General features: G+C 36.6%; 2 protein-coding genes across 8 annotated transcripts in view; one reads left to right on the forward strand and one right to left on the reverse strand.

The window, feature by feature from the left end:
- GIGYF2 (GRB10 interacting GYF protein 2) overlaps nucleotides 1-19,519 on the forward strand; it is a 118,383-nt gene that overhangs the window by 53,850 nt on the left and 45,014 nt on the right. The window lies entirely within an intron of this gene.
- On the reverse strand, nucleotides 3,096-6,271 carry KCNJ13 (potassium inwardly rectifying channel subfamily J member 13; the record flags this gene model as incomplete). Of its 2 annotated transcripts, none has more annotated exons than XM_080932728.1 (2): nucleotides 3,096-3,718; nucleotides 5,809-6,271. In XM_080932728.1, 2 exons carry the CDS (start codon nucleotides 6,266-6,268, stop codon nucleotides 3,096-3,098), a joined length of 1,083 nt encoding a protein of 360 aa, XP_080788854.1. The 2 variants fall into 2 exon arrangements, with proteins under 2 accessions (XP_080788854.1, XP_080788855.1); XM_080932729.1 differs by having other exon boundaries at nucleotides 3,682-3,718; nucleotides 6,045-6,268.

A 19,519-nucleotide genomic window follows, 5' to 3' on the forward strand; every position in this document is an offset into this window, starting at 1 on the left:
TTTCTCAAAATTATTTATTTATTTATTTTGATATGATGGTTAGGTGGGGGTTGGGCTGAGATCAAACCTCAGGATCTTGTGAAGACTAGGAAAGTGCTCTGGCACTGAGCTGTAGACCTAGCATATATGTTGGCTTTTTTTGTGAAGATAAATGGGTAGAATTATAAACATACATCTGGGTGAACGACGGTAGGTGAATATATATATGTGGAAAAAGGCCTGAATCATTAGATTTATAAATCCTAATCAACAGGAATTGATTGCTGTAGAGGAGAGATTAGTTCCTGTGATCATCTGTAGTATGCTTCTGTAAGAGTACAGTGAATTATTAAAAACAAATAATTCTCATGACATCGGTACAACCAACCAAGTATGACACATTGTATCATATGTGAAGGATCTAGAAATAGCACAGTACTTGCAATTCATAGGTGGAATTGCAAGGTAGGTACAATATGCATTTGGTGTGAAGTATTTGAAAATAGACACTGATGTTCTTGTTGTTAGAGGTTTTTTTGTTTTTTTGTTTTTTTGTTTTTTTGTTTTTTCCTGCCATCTATTAATGTGTACTTTTCAAGCATAAATCTAAGCTGGAGACTTTTGCTAACTGCTTGATTTCAGTTTGTTAAAACTGTCATGTGTTGTTAATCATTTCCGAGAGTAACTTTGGTTGTTGAGTGGTCTTTGTTGTTGAGTATATTAGTTCTTAAAGATTTCTTCCTTCCATTTATATTCCATATTCCTGAGGGGTTAATGGTCTCTCTGCAGAGTACATAATCCTAGGAACTATGATTCTTTGAAATAAATGAAAGAATTACAGACAGCACTCCCAGAATCTTTCTGGTTTTTGAACACTGATTTTGGATTACATTTTTTAATTTCATGTATATGAATGTTTTGTCTGCATGAATTTCTGTGCACCATATATGTGCCTAGATCATATATGTGCCTAGTGACTTCGGAGGCCAGAGAGGGCATCAGATCTCCTGAAACTGGAATTAAAGACCCAGTTGCTAACTGCCATGCGGGTACTGGGAATCAAACTAAGGCTCTCTGAAAGAACAGCTCTTAAACACAGCACCATCTCCCTAGCCCCTGCCAACTAAAAAGTTGTTTTTTGGTGTGCGGTGAGGAAGTTGTTCTTAATTTTCAGATGTCACATTTTGTCTGACTAGTAACTATGGAAGCATATTTATCTGACTTGAGTTTTAAGTCTCTTAATGTATTCACTGTCTCCTTAGACGGCTTGATTAATTTGAAATCTGTGTGGGTGTTCTTTAGGAAGGAGAACTGAGAGTTGTCTCACATGAAGTTTATGGGTCTGGTTAATCTTGTCAATAAGGATTTCTGCTCCTTACCAGCAATCTCAAGTTGGTCTGTCTGCCATAAGATTGTATGCTTCCATTTTTAAACAGTCAAACTTTATAATAAATAGGTTTTCTGTTATTAATAGTCTTCTGCTATTACCATTTGTAGGGCACGCCAATGATTTTTGTTTGTTTTTGTTTTTATTTTCTTTATGTCAAAGACTAGAAAAATGCAACTCACTGCTATCTGCAACATTTACTATTATGTAGATGACCATGCCTGGCTCATCCACTGCAGTGAAAGTTAATCTCTTACTTTCTCCATTTAATTCCTAATAAGGGAAATGGAAGAGAAACCATGCAGATCTCTTTGAAACTTGATAGTATGATTTTTTTTTGTTTTTGTTTTGTTAAAGGACAGGCAGCTCAGCTTAGTTTTTTAATTGAAATGAAAATAATTTAAAGAAGTATTTTAAGCTGGATGTAAAAAGGGCTTCATCTTAGTATATATAAAATAAAAACAGTCAGAGAAAGCATAATTTTCATGGGATATTAGACTTGGAATGAAATAATAGAGATCATCTAGTCCAGCCTCCTACTGGTGAATAAACACTCATTTTATGTTTATAGAAAAAACTATTTGATGTTGGAAACAGGAATTTGAGTTTGAAAATACTTTGTTACCTAATTTTTTGCTTTATCTATTGGAGATTTTTTTCCTAGTTGAGTTATATATTTAATTAAGCCCCGGATTTATAAAAACTTAAACACATATTTGTATTTAGAAAGTTTGTAGGACTCTTTTTATGTCATTGAATGGGTCATGAGTACGAAGATAATCTTTTACTCAGGGTGGAAGCAGTCAAATGACAAGGTAATTAGTTTTAGATTATTACTTGAGTGTTATGTAAGTAAGAATTTAAAATAGTACAAACATACAGTTTTGCATCACTTTGTTAAGAAATACCACTCTGCAAGTTCTGTCTTGGCCTGAGCTTTTCTTATTTGTTCCAAATATTCTACCACAAATGCATGAATATACATACATGTGTTTGGGTGTTGTATTCAAATGCTTTGGGGATTATCTATAAATCCATATTGTTACTTTTCTTTTGTACTTCCGTTTCTAGCTGTTAGAAATTGAGATAATACTTACCCTAGTTTTATAGTTTAAAGAATCAAAGGAATGATGTTTGCTGTCTTGAAGAAATAAAAGTTGTAGAAGAATGTTCACTAACTATTGTGAAATGAGCTTTCCACCCTGGGAAATAGTGTGGAAACTAGACTGTTGTTTCAGTTTACAGAAGAAAATGAGAGCTGATTTCCTTAGACTTTAACTGTGTGCCACCATCATCATCCATTTTGTCTTCATTTCTGGTACCATGCCTACATTTTTGCAGATTTGCTAGCGTGCACACTTATCAGGTTGAATTGCCTTGATAAGAGTAGGTAGGTTACACTGATATACATAGGCAACTAGTCTTTAGTTTTTTGGGGATGTGTATAGTTAACTTTGCTTATCTTTTCCTTTTTTCTTTCTTTCTTTCTTTCTTTCTTTCTTTCTTTCTTTCTTTCTTTCTCTCTCTCTCTCTCTCTTTCTCTCTCTCTCTCTTTCTCTCTTTTTCTTTCTTTCTTTTTCTTTTCTTTCGTGTGTGGGCATAGACATGATTCCTATGATATAGTTAGCACTGAGAAAACGAGGAAACATGAGATACAGTGAAGGAAAATAGCTGCATAGCTGGCTGGATATATTTAATACATTAAGACGTAGGATGGTGTAGATGAGTCTTATTCTGTCAGCCCTGTTTCAGCAATCTGAAAATTGTCAATGCTTTGTCCATTGATATGAATATCTAGGTCAGTCCTGTGTGGACTTTTAGAGACCACAGGAGTTGGATGTTCAGGAACAGTCTTGTCAAAATTCTCCATCTTGACTTGATACTCACCTTTGGAACCTCGAGTCATTAGAGCTGCAAATCGGTGGTGTAACATGATCTCAGAGGGTAGGTAGGATGTCCTCCTTTGGCAGATTTCCCCAGTGCCTTCTTGCATTGCTGAGAGGAACACAACTAATTCAAAGTGTGGAGGAGTCTCATGCTGCAGCAGGGTAGCTAGAGGACTTGATGGTGTGATAGTATGGTAATAGGTTAGCGGGAAGATGAAGAATGGACATTCCTCAGAACTGATGCCATCAAGGTGGAAGTCCACACTGGTCTGGTAGAGTTCACCATTTTCTCTTTCCTGATAGAGTACAGCAGAGACCCGAACACTGGTCAGAGGGCTGGGCCGGGTGTTAGCCACTTGGAAGATAAGATTAGGTTTGCCATCTTTGTGAGCTACAACTGCTAAGTCAGTGAATCGAATTGAGAAAGCTCTATTTTTTGGCCGTGCAATCTTCGCCACAAAGGCACCTAAATTAAAAACCATTAAAATGTTTTTGTTCTTTTTGTTTGTTTGTTTTTTTTTTTTTTTTTTTTTGGAACAGAAAACTTTAAATCTCAGTACATTTTCTGAATGAGAAGAGTATGTCAAGTAGTTACATATTTCTCAAATCTACTGCATTGTAATTTAGGGTAACCGAAATTATAAAAAGTGTGTGTGTGTGTGTTTTCATTCTTTTAAGAACCACCAACAACAACAACAACATGATTTCAAAATGGGTAAGAAAAATTTGACTTGTTATGAAATGTAAAACATTTTGTGGGGCTAGAGAGATGGCTCAGTGGTTAAGAGCACTGACTCCTCTTCCAGAGGTCCTGTGTTCAATTCCCAGCAACCACATGATGGCTCTCTACTATCTGTAATGGGATCCGATGCCCTCTTCTAGTGTGTCTAAAGACAGCGACAGTGTGCTTATATACATACAATAAATTTAAAAAAATTAAAAAGCCATTATCTTGTACATTACGAAGTTCAAGAACCTAGCTTGGCTCCTGTATAACTCGGTTGGGATGAGAAGTCCATTGAGAGGAGAGTGGTTACAAGAGGAGAGGCTGCAAGAAGGAATGATGCAGCAAAGAATTTTTAACTCTGAAACTTCTAGAAAGCCAGTTTGTGGGGAAATTGGCTATACGTTGATTCAATGTATCTTAAATATACACTCGTGTACCACCCCAAGCTGTAGATGAGGGTTTCCTAACCATACTTATGGCACAGAGCCTGTTGGCAGGCTGGTGAGACATGGCAATCATTATAACAATTATATTTTTTAGAAAATTACTTTATGTGTATGATGTTTAGCTTGAATGTATGTATGTGTGTCCAGTGCCTGTGGAGGCCAGAAGAAGGTGTTGTTGGAGGCTATCACATGTGTTTTGGGAACCAAACCTAGGTCCTCTATAAAAGAACAAGTGCTCTTAATCACTGAATCATTTTCACAAACCCCATCATTATGCTGTAAGTGCTTATGTTACAAGTAGTATGAGGAAGGATATCAGTCTATTCTTCTATCAGTTAATTCATCATTTCCATCAGTAAATTCATCTATCTAATCTATATAGTTTAATATACATATCATATATGTATAACTTCATAATTGAGGGAAATGGCAAATTTAGTTAGGGATTAACACAAAAATTTAAACTTGTTCCCATCTAAATATATAGGTTATCTTAAATTTATCTAAGAGCTGAATTAATGTGGACATTCTTATAGAAGCTAAGTGATTTGTTACAGGATGCAGAGCGAGTTGGTAGCAAATTGGGTTATCTTTTATGATGCTCAGAGATTATCATCTATTAGTCTATTAGTGTGTATTTTTTAAATTGTGTGTTACATAAAAAGAACCAATCCTATGGAATACTATATGTTATCAGACTTATAAGTGAATATTTATGGCCACATTCACATTGCATTTTATATGTATCTGTAACTTTAAAAGATGGTGACTGAATATGTTGCTGTGGGCTAGTATGTTGAATAGGTGATCTTGGAGGAGAAGGTTTTACTATAAGAAGAGAGATAAAAAGTGAGCTATGGGGCTAGTGAAATGGCTCAGCAGTTGGGAGCATTGACTCATCCCCCCCCCCCCCCCCCGAGGACCCAAGTTCATTCCCAGTACCCACATGCCAGTTCACAACTGTCTGTAACTCCAGATCTGACACCCTCACACAGACATATATGTAGGCAAAACATCAATTCACATAAAATAAGTTATAAACAAAAAAGCCAGATGTATGTCAGGTAACATAACTTAAAATTTTCATTTAATTTCCTTACATATTTAGCAAAATAAGTTCTGTGTGAACTTACTTTTACACTTTTTGTTATTATTTTTGCATAGTGTATTCCTGCAAGTTAATGGCATATGGTCTTTTTTTCTAATGCAGTTCCAAAACTCTTTATATATTTCTATTGTTTGTCCCTAGATTGTTTCATTTCTTTCTTTGGCATCACCTTATAATAATACAAATAAATTACTTATAACAATATAACTTACTTGCCTTAACCAACTATATACTTTATAAAAGGCTTGTAGTATTTTAAAAGGAAAAAAAATTACCTGTGATAAAAGCCTCTAGCATGAGGCCTAGGAGCATTTGTATGGCAAGTAAGGCGATTGCACTTGGACAGTCACCACTGGGGAACATGGTACCATAACCAATTGTAAGTTGTGTCTCCAGCGAGAAGGAGAATGCAGCTGTGAAACTGGTGATGTGCTTCACACAGATAGTGTGGTTTTCAGGTGGGACGTCGTGATCTATTTCCAGATCACCATTCATCTCAGCTACAGCATACCAGAGGACTGCAAAGACAAGCCAGTGGACAACAAAAGAAGCAGAAAAGACCAGCATCATCCAGCGCCAGCGCATGTCCATTAGGATTCCCCATGCGTCTCGAAGATACACAAGACCTCTTTGAGCACCATCCATTTGAAGTGTGCTGTGACCATCTTTTGTGACCATCCTCCGGTATCTTTGACTTAGGAGAGGAGCATTAACTTTACAATTACTGCTGTCCATCTCAGGTTGTATTTCTATGAAACAAGAGTGAAGTAGTTAGGCCCTAACTGATTTAGAGTTAACATTCATGAGTTAGGAGGTTTTCTTACAATGTTTATGTGAGAGGGCAATTACTGGTCAAGTCATTTGTTAACTAGTTATGTATTACTTTAGGATATTTTTTTACACTTTCATTCATTGATTATAAAAATACCATTTGATACTTTGTTTTCTAAATATATTTTGGAAATCCAGAGGGTGAGGCTTATAATTTGTGCTTTTAAAACAACCTACATGCCATCTTTGTAAAATTTAGGCCTTAAATATTTATTAAGTTAACCAAATATATTATTTCTAAATAACAAATTTTAAAAATTTGCTGATAATCATGAATGATGATAATTAAAAAGACTAGTTTTTAAAACATAAGTATTTTACTCTATAAATGAGTAAAAATCATTTGGAAAGTTACCATTTAACTCTACAAATACTTCATTTTCTTGCAGTTGTTGGTCTTTGAACCCAGAGCTCTGGGCCTTGAGCATGCTATGGCAGGCAGTCTGCATTGAGCTAGGTCCCCAGCTCTGCATATGTTTTGAAGTTACACTTCATAGTAGGATAAGACTTACATTATGTTAGATTCACAAGTTTTTTTGTCTCATTCATTCATTGATTCAATCATTCATTCATTCTTTTGTGTATGTGTGGAGCATTGTATGTGTTCCACAGTGTGATTTTGAAGGGCAGAGGACAATCTGGGAGTCAGTGTTCTTCCATCTTTTGTTTTCAAACTCTAGTCATCAGGCTTAATAACAATCACCTGAACCCTCTAAGCTACATCTCACTCACCCATGATACACAATTTTAATGTTAGCCTATTTAAAACCTTGTGAAAATGTTTATTATTTTGCTGCCATGGATATATTAATATTTCTATCCTTGCTGATGAATGGATAGCTGTGGGGCACACATATTCTTAGTTCATATCAAATCTTGGCAAAGTAAGAAATTCCTGGCTAGAATTCTTGGTAAAGTACTTCCCTAACACATATAAGGCCTTTGGTTCAACCCCAGTATAACCCCTGCACACCAATAAAAGAAATTCCAGCTAGATGTATCTAGACAATACCACTTACCCCTGTTGCTAGGAATGGACCCTGGGACCTTGTGCATGCTAGGTGAATGCTTGCATACTGAGCCCTCCTTCCAGCTTTGAAAGACAGTAGCTTTGAGAAGTAACCAAAAGAAGTAGTTTTAAGAACTTAAGAGATCAGATGACATATTTTAAAAGGTATTAGCGTAGTCATTTCTTTCTTGTGAACAGTTTTCATGAAGGGTTAGGCATTTCTCTATATTTTCAATAGACATCTATATATGTCAAGACTTTTGTATCACAGTTCTCAGGAACAAGTCAGGAACCATGGCCTTGCTTTCATTAAAGGCGCTTCTTCCAAAGTAGATACCTTGAGAGTACTGCATACCTACTTGTGCTCCTCTCTCATCCCCACTTCCCCATTTTTGTTTCCTGTGGTAGGTAGCTCAGGCTGGTAAACTCTGGATTCTCCTGCCTCAGTCCTCTCTAGAAGACTAGAATTACACCTAAGTGCTATCATGCCTTGCTGCTTTCTTCCTTTTGTATGATACTTAGGAAGGTGGTGTGAAGTTGCTTGGCTTTGATGGGTCAGTCTGACTCTGGGGTTTTGTAGACTGGTTTTTTTTGTGTTACAGGATTTGGACATTGGACAGCTGGGTATGTATGACTTTTCCTTTTGTTCTGATGCTGTTGCAATCTTGCTGATGGTACCCGGGGCATTCTTCTTTCATGTTTTTCTCAGATTTGAGCTAAAGCTGATTGAATACTGGATAGTTTTTCAGTTTAGATCAGATGGGTATTTCAGTTTCATGTGATAGACATTAAAAAACAAAACTGGTCATGTTATTGTTTGGCGAGTGCTGACAAGTGAGCCACACCTCAGCCCTTATTAATGCTCCTCATTTTTTTAGATTCTTAAAATATTTTAAAAGATCTCTTTCCTCTTGGGGGGGGAACCCATAGAGCCTTTGTAGATACTGAGCAAGATTGTTCACTCATCTTTCTTTCCCTATGCTCAGAAGATGTAGACATGACCTACCTCCATTTTTCATATGGAACCACGGAAGTGATAGAAAGGCAAGGCACTGCACAAATGACATGAGGGCTTGGGGGATACATACATACATACCTATATATATATATATATATATATATATATATATATATATATATATATGTATATATGGATTATTATTGTATGGCTAACCACAGCAAAATCAGTTAATATACTTTTAATTTTTTCTACAAGAAGCTGTATATTCAGCATTCACTGTACTATACTCTAAAGCTGATCTTTGATAGTTTCTAGCACTTTTAGAAGGTTCTCTTTTGAGTCTTGTAACTCAGGTAACTAACTTAAACCATACCAGTTTAATACATGGTTGTTACAGTGGGAATGATTTGTAATAGTAGCTGGTATGTTATTTATCCTGTGATAGGCATCATTCCAAATTCAAGGGAGGCTAAAAGGCAGTACCTTGAATAGGGTAAACAGCATTACTTGCTTTATCGTTGCTGATAATGCTTAAGTTTTATAATACTAACTTATGCCATTCCCATTCTTAATGAAAGTGAGACATTACATTTTCTGAGATCATAAAATTAGCAGTTTCCAAATATTATTCCCAAGCATCCCCAAGTTTGGAATTAGTGTTAAAACCCAAAGCATTTGACTCTGGTTAGCTTTTGTGAACAATTCTGTGTTCAAGAACCATTACAGAGGCTAAGGGTGGCAGCATGTGCCTTTAATTCCCGAACTCCAGAGGCAAGAAGCAAGAAGATCTCCCAGCCTCATCCACACAGTAAACTTTAGGCCAAGCAAGGCTATGTGGTGAGAGCAGGTCTCAAAAAGCAAAAGCAAAACAATCAAAGAACCAGAATCCACAATGGAGTGTTGGTTCTTCAGGAATGCTTATTAGGTTCAGACTTTGGAGTCATTGTCCTAGTGGAGTACACTAAGGGTTCTCTACTCACAGAAGCAAAAGAGAGTACGTTCACTCTTGCTTAAGTCTCACTGCTATAGAAGTCCACACTAGAAGGAAAGCCTTTCTATACACACACCGTGCCCTCAACACTAATTATTTTCACTCAGGTCTTTTTATGATTGCTGTTGGTTATCTATGGTTTTTGTAGCAGTGTTGGTCTAGGCTTTCTACAATTTCATTTTTTTTGCCCCCATCCAGCAACTAAATAACATGGAAAAAACCATTGGCAAAGAAGTCAAAAGGCCAGTATCAAAACAGTGAAACATTTTTGGTTTTGTTTTTTCCCCTTGAAACATTGTTGACTTTCGATGGGATCATTTTGGCAAGAAGTTGAGAGAAGTAAAATTTTGATCCTTAGTGGATTACCCTGTGCATTCATGTAGTCAGTCACTGATGTGTAGTGGAATACAGGATAGGGAGCACGGCCTGAAGCTCTCTCATTTTGGGCTAGCTACCATGTCCTCTTGGCCAGATATCATTAGATTAAAAGCAAAGAATGTGGTTAAAAGGGAGATTAAATAATACAATTCCAGAAAATCTACCTGCCAGTTTGTAAGTTTATTGATAGTTTCTTTATGGTTTTATGTCTGCTTATCTGGTCTTTAAAATTTTTATTGCTGTTGCTTGCTGTATATAGGACTTTTCCCCCCTTCTTCAAATGTGAGTGTCTAATGGATAGACACATTTTCAAATAATGTTTACGTTATTATTATCACAAGCACACACATGCATAATTCTTTCCCTCCTCCTTTTCCTCCACCCGTCTCTTTCTTAGTCTGGTCTTATACAGTCCAGGCTGGTCTCAAACTCAGCATTTATAGGCAGATGTCTTTGAACTGATATTATTGCTTGTATTTCTCAAGTCTTAGGGTTGTAGGTATGTGCTATATACCTATGAATGCATTTGGAATGTATGTGTCTAGATTTAGAGTTTTATGTGATTTTCATAAACTGGTCATAGCAGGAAGTAGAATAGACAAGTGGAAAATTTATGTGGGCATCTATGTGTGGGTGTAAAATATTTATAAATTGTTTGATGTGAAAGGTACTTATTTTAAAAATGGTAATTTGATAGCTTCATTAACCATCAAAATAACAATGTTGCTCTGTTCATCAAGTGGTATCCTTAAAGTTAGTTTTCTGTTGCTGTGCTTCTAGAGGAGTGTTGTAATTCCTGTTTCTACAGTGAAGATAGGGGCTGCACTTAGGAACGCTAAATGAATACAGTGTTTGTTCATGCCTTATGCAAACATTTTAAAGTCTGTGTTGAAAGTCTCATAAGCACCTTTCCTGGCCTCTATAATTAGGGCAAACAATGTGAGTATTAACCCCATTATGTAAGCTGAGAGAGTAGTTCATATTTTATTTTCTAATATACAGAATCTATGTTAGTAATAATCCCCTGCTTAAAAAGATATTTTAAATTAGGATACATATCTCTTTTGAAATTTAAGAAAATTAAAAACATAATAATTTATTCTTTTGGCATTTATTTCCAAATGCTTGTTTTGAGGTTTTTCTAATTCTATCCAAACAACAACAACAGTTCTCCCTTCCCCCACATACACACACATTGTTTTGTTTTTTTGTTTTTTTTTAAGCCACTGAATTTTTATCTAGGATCTTTTCCTAATCATTTACACATTATAACAAAGAATTAGTATATATTTACTAAACAGCTGAGAGCTAACCTTCCACTAATGCTTTCAGCATGGCTGTTTGTCAATTCTAAAATTGAAGGAAAAGAACAAACCTTAGCTCTGACTATCTGTCGTAAAGCTCTATTGTAAGCAATCTAGCTTTGCTCCTGTCTGCTGTCCGCTTCCTTGCTTGTTCCCCTAAAGGAAAGAAGAATAAGAGTGAAGGTTACTTAAGTACTCACCGGTTCTTTTGTGGGGTCAGCCTACCAAGGAAGGTCTTAGGGCAGCTAGCAGACACTTGTCTTTTTGACCAGGTGGTTTTAACTTGCAGTGTCGTTTGTAAGTTTTCGTCTTGGACTGGCTTTGCAGCTTACATTCCTGTGTTTATAATGTCCGTGAGGGCTGGTTTCAGCTGAAGTTGATGTGATTGGTCACTTAGTCTGCAGGGGGGCCAATTAGCTCTGATCATGTGGAAAAGAATGCTGGTTTGTTAGGAGGTCTTTCTTTACCCAACACAAACCTTAACAACTCTGGAGAAAGCCTCTAGAACTGACGTGGAGAAGGGGTGCATTTTTCCCTCTAATCAGGACCGGTTTTTAGTAAGTTTGCATAATCTTATTTAAGAGTTTATTTGAAAGTTCAAAGGGATAAAATTCCCTGCAAGATTTCCTTTCAGCCCTCTCTCCTTATATTGCGTGTTAAAGTGTGAGATATCTCTTTCACTAATCTTTTTCCACCATTTCTTGAGGGGGGATTTAGTTGGATAAGGATGTTTAGGCATAATTGATGAGTTGATTTTTCTGGTTTTCTTATCAGATCCCACCTCACCAGCATGACTATGATAGTAGGTATAGGTCATTTAGTTACCTGAAACAGTACCTCCCCGCTTCTTAATTGCAAAGGAAGAACTTTGTCTTTGGTTTTAAAGCTGTGTGCTAGGAATATGATTGTTTGATGCCTTGTACTTCTCTTTAAGGTGAATCCTGGTGAAAGAAGGAACCAGTTTTCTTAAGACTTGCTTTTAGTGATCCTTAGGTCTTGGTATGTGTGAGGAAGTTGAATAAAACAGTATTCAGGGTACATGTCTGTAACTGAAATTGTATTTACCTGGAAAATGTCAGCAGTCCAGCTTGTATCAACCTCCACATGAGTTGAAAAGTATGGCCTTGTGTAATGCCTAGTGAGCAGTATTTTCTTCTCCTCTGTTAGCTGCCAATTTTAAAACTTTGATCAAATGTTACACATAAGAGGATCTGAAAAACAAAGACACTGTTTGTTTGAAGCAAAAGCTTGGAAAGGCCTGCTGGGAAAGTTATGAATGTAGCCCAATCTAATGCTACTTAGGAAGGGAAATCCGACTTTGTGGATTCCTCTCCTTCCCTTCACAAGTTAAAAAATACATTAATTCCTTCTTTGTTTTATTAATTCAATACAAGTTTAGACACAGCACTGGTAACTTTGACCTTCAGAACCAGGGAGGGTAATCAAAGTGAGATTGGCATGTAAGACTTATTCCCTGCATGTGCAAGTAGGAATCTGTATCATTTTTTAGCTAGCTGATTGAGGAAAACACCTAACGGACATAGCAAAGACACTAGAGCAGGTAGTGGACTGTTCTTCTCAAAAAAGCAGTAGCACATTAGTGTTTTCTCTACTGTCACGGATATTAGGTAAACCAAAAGCTTGGTATTCAACTTAGGAGACTGCCCCAACCCCACAGCCATTTTGACTGTATAGTTTACTGTGGCCATGAACATAAATCCCCCTTCGTCAGCTTTCCTAGTATTGAGCTTATAGACTAGACTTTTTCAATAATTCAGACTGTTTCGACACAAAAATGATATAGTTAGTTAATGATACTGTTAAGTTTACCTACACATACCCAGACATGCATCCACACAATGGCTTATGTGTGTGGTATTTCTGATTCTGGGATGCTTCCAACTTGAAGGCCTGTCATGGACAGTGATGGCCGACTGTGGATGTTATACTTTGGTTCTGGAGCTTATCGTCCTATGAAAGTCATTTGAGCATCTAAATTATTGTAAGTTGGTGCTGTCAGCTTGGCTGAGGTGACATTGATAATGGCACAGAAGATACACCACTGCCATCCTGAAACACACAGTAGGTATGTCATAGTAAGATAGTTGGATCTAAAGTATCTCTTGTGTATGAACATAAATGCTACTGTGCTTTTCATTAAAAATTGTAATGATCATGCCAGGTGCCATGTACAAGTAAGTTAGTCTTTTAGATCCAAGTTTCTGTCTGTCAAGATATTTGATTCCTATTTTAGCTCATGTAATCCAGTATACAATCTAGAAACACACTATAGTTTTCTTTAAAATAACAAAGGATTTGTTGGCCTTACAGTGTCTTGCCTACTCTCCCATCAAGTCTGCCTGACTCGCTGCCAGTATTCTTAACTGTGTTCAGAAACCTAGACTTTCTAGTTTGTGTTGTGAGACCACAGGCGGGTGTGCTGTGAGTACACTGTGAGCATCAGGACTGGGGGACAAGGATGTGTGCCTGTTGTTTGAAGTTCTTTTTCAGAGACATTCTTACATGCTGCAGCTTCCCTAGTTGTCCAGCTAGAAGCGGCTGCGTTTTCACGACTGCTCACCACCTGAGTGGAGGTTAGGTTGCAGAAGTTTAAAGACTCCTAAGGGTAGACTTTCAACTCTATTTCTACCACTCTGGAATTGTATCTACAAGTAACTATTGAGAGCAAGGGGAAGTAAGCGGCCACACTTGGATGGGATTCCCTTTCACTATTTAATAGAGAAATATAAAGTTACTTGCTACAAAAATTTGCACATAAACAAGCTTCAAAGTCTGTCCCATAATTCCGCTTTTGCTTTTGGGTCCTTGTAAGCTCCAAGTTTCACAGCTGTAGATTTTGTTGGCTGAGTGCCTCTTAGCTCCATCTGAAGTTTTCCATAAACACCATTTTTGGCTGCGAGTCAAACACGCACACAGGTGCCCTTTTACCGCTCCTTCTCCTTAGGAAGTCCACCCAGTCAGACTAGGCAGAAGCCAGCACTCAGTTTTAAATTTGTAGAAGACTCCTATCTTAATACATTAAGGGAGAAACAAGTATATACTGTCATTGGGGGATACTAGTACATGATATGCTACACATGTATTTTAACAGCTTTAAATGCCTTAAGTGACTATGATGTAAGAGTATAAAATATTCTGTAGGTAATATAGCTTCCTGATAAAAATGTCCTATTTGCTGTATTGAGCGAAAAACATTTTTTAAAAGATTTATTTATTATATATAAGTACACTGTAGCTGTCTTCAGACACACCAGAAGAGGGCATCAGATCTCATTACAGATGGTTGTGAGCCACCATGTGGTTGCTGGGATTTGAACTCAGGACTTCTGAAAGAGCAGTCAGTGCTCTAAACCACTGAGGCATCTCTCCAGTCCGAGCAGAAACATTTTTAATTGGTTTCTTTTCTTTATTTTATTTTTACCTTTTGAAGATCATAGACCTCGTTAAGATTCTGTAAGCCTTAGACTGCTTGCCCTAAAAAATAAAGCATCCTTGGTCAGAGTGTGTTTCCAGTCTAGGGACTCTCAGCCCTGAGACTTGACTGTAGCTTGGGAATAAGCTGCCTTACTTAGTCTCTCTTCCCAGGTCAGTTTGGTGTGTTTAAGCCTCCTTGGTGACTGCCTTCCCCAGATATTCTAGGAGTGTACCAGCAGACAGCAAGCATGAGGGCTTAGGGCTGGGGGCATATTCCTATTGCTTGAGATACTTTTTCAAAGAAAATTCTGGCCTGCTGTAGTCTTCCCATTTTCTCTCTGGTCAGGAACTGTACTGTTTTTAGCCATTAATTGTAGATCTACTCCTTGTGTATAAATTAAGTTTTAAAAAGAAGTTAACCATAGTGCTTTCTTATACTCACCTGTCATAGTGCTGCTACATTACAAAGAGAAGAAGAGTCCGTGTTTGAATGCTGAGAAGGGCCCATGTGGGTGACCCGTATTTGGTCCTGGCCTTCATAGAACACTGCTTTATTAGGCACGAAAAGAACATAAGATAGAATCTTTTAAACTGCCTGTGAATAACTTTGATGTTTGTCATTTAAGTTTCATCAAGAATACACAAATCTACAAGCATGGTGGCTCATGCCTTCAATCCCAGAATTCTGAAGGCAGAGGCAGGTGAATCTCTTGAGTTCTAGGACAGCCTGGGATACACAGAGAAATCCTGTCCTGAAAACTAAACAAATCAAAGAGAAAAAAAACACAAGTCTATAATTCTTTTAAAACTAGGTTATACAAGTGAACCTCTTTAGAATTGATACAACCAGGTACCTACCGTAATTAGATTAGAACAGATTCCAAACGTAGTGCAGTTCTTCATTTAGTGTCAGTTTTTTAGTTTTAGTAGCAATTGTAAATATAATTTTGATATTTGTTTGAAGCCTTAATTTTCTTCTTAAATTAATTTCTAGAACAAAACTTTTCTATTAAGTCTTAACCAAATTTTTTTCCTTAATATGCATTTTAAAATGATTTCTCAGGAAATATTGAAATACACTTAGTTTTGCCATAGATGCTGACAAGCTGCCCCTATGTTGTACCATCTGTAGTCCTTCTGGAGCTTGGCTGGTTTAAATCCTACACCTTTCTTCTGGTTTCAGTTTTACTAGAATTTCTGGCTGCTTCCAGTGGGCTTAGTTTTGAGTAAACCACTGAGAATAATGTAGTAGAGATGGGTTTGGAGGCTGCAAGCCTAGGTTCTATTTCTGATTCATGACTCAGCTATGTGATCTTGGGAAGCCACCCCACAGGTATCTTTTTCCACACAGGAACAATAGCGATGGTGAGGTTTAACTTAATCTCCTGTGGTTATTAAGACGATCAGGTGAAGTATATCAGTGCATTGTATCAACTGTAATGTATCAGGTCCTTTATTTCCATGTGTATCTCTGGTCTGTGGCCTAGAGGGCAGGTGCTATGTTCAAGCCTGTTTTTGTAATCCTGTGTCCTTAATTACGTTTGTTTATGGAAGAGGTGTCATGTTAAACTTTTACTGAAGGTTTGAGTAAGGCAGTCATTTATTTTCTTTGGGAAATAATATGATAGAAATCACAAAAAGCTGACTATTACGCATTTCTAAAGAAAACATTTATTTGCTCACCAAAACTTGTGTATAAGAATGCTTATAAATAGCATATTTCATAATATTCATTGTGTTCATAATAGCAAAAAGCAAAAAACAACCTAAATGTCAGCATTCAAGAGCAGTACATCACAGCTGTTCATAGAGTGAGATCTTGTACATCAGTGTAAAGGAAAAGCTATTTTTCAGAGGTAAAGTAATACTCCATTTGTATAAAGATCGGGCTAGCAATAGAGCTCAGTGGTCAGTGGTGTTTGCTAAACAAGCCTGATGACCCAAGTTCAATCCCCAGAGACATGTGGATTTTGAGGCATGTGTACTCCATTACCCAAATAAAGTTTTAGAGAAAATTCGAAAGGGCAGAATTAAGAAAATGTATAGATTTGAAAGACCTGGGTATATGTGGAGATTTTTTAGATCTATTTTTGTTGTTGTTTTTTAAAACTAAGGTGTTGATTTTATACAGTTGCTGATAAAAACTCATTGAATTACACATTTGTCCTGTTTTCACCTAAAAGAATGTTGAATTTTAATGACAAAGTTTTTGTTTTTGAAGATGAGATCAGGAGAGAGTAAAGTCAGTTTACACATCCTTTAGTCTTTTTTACCCCCTGAAAATGACTGGGTCCTAAAGGATGGATGTGGGACTGTACGGACTGTTGTCATTCTGGGTTTCCTTGGTTTACCAGTAATTCATAATTAAAACATTTCTATTGTTGTTCATATGAATATTTGATATATGAAAAATTACATATCAGTTCTTAGAAATAGTTTCATAGTAATAGCCACCTAGTAACTAAAATTTACTTCAACTCTGATATTGATTTGCTTTGTTCGTGTACATTCAGGCTGCTTCATGTTGAACCCACTCCCCTCAAATGGGAAATGTCAAGACGTAACTGACCTGTTGACATTACTAGGAGATACATAACTACAGAGAAATATTTGCTTTCAGAAGTAAAAAACTGGGGCTTTAAAGCAGTGGAAATGTAGATTTCAGTGACAGTTTTACCCTTGCTGTGTGGTGATGGTCTGTACCCAGCCTTTGCAAAGCAGGATGGTTGCTTGAAGCCCTTTCTCAAATGTTTTCACGTGCTCTCTCTCTTATGTGCTCCCTGCTTGCACTCTTACCCCACTCTCTTCTCACTGTATAGTATAGCTTATGCTGCCTTGAACTTTTTGGCAGACTTATTTCAACCTTCCAGTTTAAGATTATAGAATTATTAGTATTTTAGTGAACTTAATTTTTATTTACTAAGTAGATATAATATTTTTCTATTAGGGGAAATTATAATTGATGTTAGATGAATTCTGCATTTTGCCATTAGTGGTGTATTGCTACTTGGACATGTTCATTACTCAATGGCTTATGTAGAAAAGCAGATGATAAAAATGAGTGGCTCTGTTAGTCCAGCCATTTGTGATTATTAGCACTGTATTCTTTTCAACTCTATAGCATTTGTGACATGGTAAATTCATCCCTCATTGTTTTCATATTTGGATACATTAAAGTTTTTTTTTCTAAGTTTTCTTTTGTAAGGATAGCTAGATTTTTCATGAACCCCTATAGCAATGTAGTGCTTTGTAAAATGTATTGACCTCTCTTAATCTAAGACGGAGAGCCTGGGAGTTCTTACAATGCAAGGAAAGAGTGTGTACACACTTAAATCTATAATTTTGACTCAGCGTGCTATAAATGTCTGTTGAGTGATCTGCTATGCTATTTAATAATGTTATGTGATTCTAGACAATTCCTGTAGGTTATGTATTGAGCCTCAATGTTCTCAGATTGGAAGATTAAATCAGTTATATTTTGTGTCTTTGTGTAATAAGATGAACCCAGAATTTAGCTGAATGACTTGTGAATTAAGGTCTTACCACAGGCTGATTTCAGACTCTTATGTGAACTTCTGATCCACCTTTCATTCCCTCCTGAAAGCTGCAATGATGGACTGGTATGCTACCATGCCCTGAATGAATGACAGATGTTTATTTCTCTGCTTCTGTAGGCAAGGAAAGATAACTTTAATTTTTGGCTACATGGCTTGGACTCTAGTGTCTCATGGAACAGCAGTAAAATTGTCTGCCTACTCTTTGGTCATTTTGAAGTTCTTTTGGGGTTGGAATACTTCCCATCTTAAGTTTGTGGGAATGAAAAACCTCAAGGGTTTGTAATGTGAGCTTCAGCATAGGTACTATGTGGTAGCTGGCTTCCTTCAGAGAATGAGTCTAAGATGCTTTATGATGACAGAGGCCTTTTAAATTTTAGATTTCATATCTAGTTATGGTGATGTATGGCTTTAATCTCTATATTCAAAGGCAGAAACTGGCTAGCCTGGTCTACATAATAGTGACTTCCAGACCACCCAGGGTTACACAGTGAGACCCTGTCTCCACAAACACAAAATAAATAAAACAACCAAAACCAACTTTCAGATTCAGAATGCAGTGGCTTATTATTTCAGGTATATTTTTAGCAGTAAGTTTAGCTCACCTTTAATAGAAAAGTATTTCATGGATATCAGCAGCTAGGGATTACTGGGGGATAGGGTTGGGGGTCTTGGAAGTTGTTGACCACAGCAAAAAGAGAGAAGGGACGTTCCTAGCAGATGATGTTCTTTTCTTTTCTAAGAGTTTTTAAATTTACATTTCAAGTCTGTCTGTCTGTCTTTTGTTTTTCTCTCACCCCCACTCATGTGTGTGTGTGTGTGTCTGTCTGTCTGTCTGTCTGTCTGTCTGTCTATGTCTCTGTCTGTCAGTGCATGTGTGTGGAATCAGTTTTCTGGATTCAAACTCAGGCTGTTAGGTTTGATGAGAAGTGCCTTTATCCACTGAGCCATCTAGCCACACTGATCCTAAGGTATTTTATTAGTTAGAACAATACCTTCTAACATTCTAAAAACTGGGTAGACAAACAATAATTAAATCTTAGTATGTATAAAATGTAATATAACTAGAAACAAGGATTTCCTCAATTTTTTCTTTAAAACTTTTATTATCATTTAATTGAAATGATTTGTCACCAAGAGAACATGTAACTGTAACTGTTGTAGACTGAGAGTATCAGTGTTCTTCATTTTTAACTAATGTGAGATTTGGTAAGATGTTGGGAGTTATATGTTAACACATACAGTATAAAATATTTTTGCATAATTGAGAATTATCTTCTTGTAATGTGCCAGTTTAGTTTACTTTGCCTACAATTTTTTCAAACCAGTTATATAGCTCTTAAGACATTTTTAGACAACATAGCTTTGAATTCTGTCCAGAATTTAATTTGTCATATTCCTATATTGCTGAGTAAATGCAACTTTACAATGCACTGCTTTCACTTTTTAGTTTGCAGGTTTTTTAAAAAAAATAAATGGTTGATTGAAATTTTATTCACAGTTTGGGAGAGTCATTCATGCTA

This window comes from Micromys minutus, assembly GCF_963924665.1.
Source record: "Micromys minutus genome assembly, chromosome: 19".
NCBI lineage: Eukaryota > Metazoa > Chordata > Mammalia > Rodentia > Muridae > Micromys > Micromys minutus.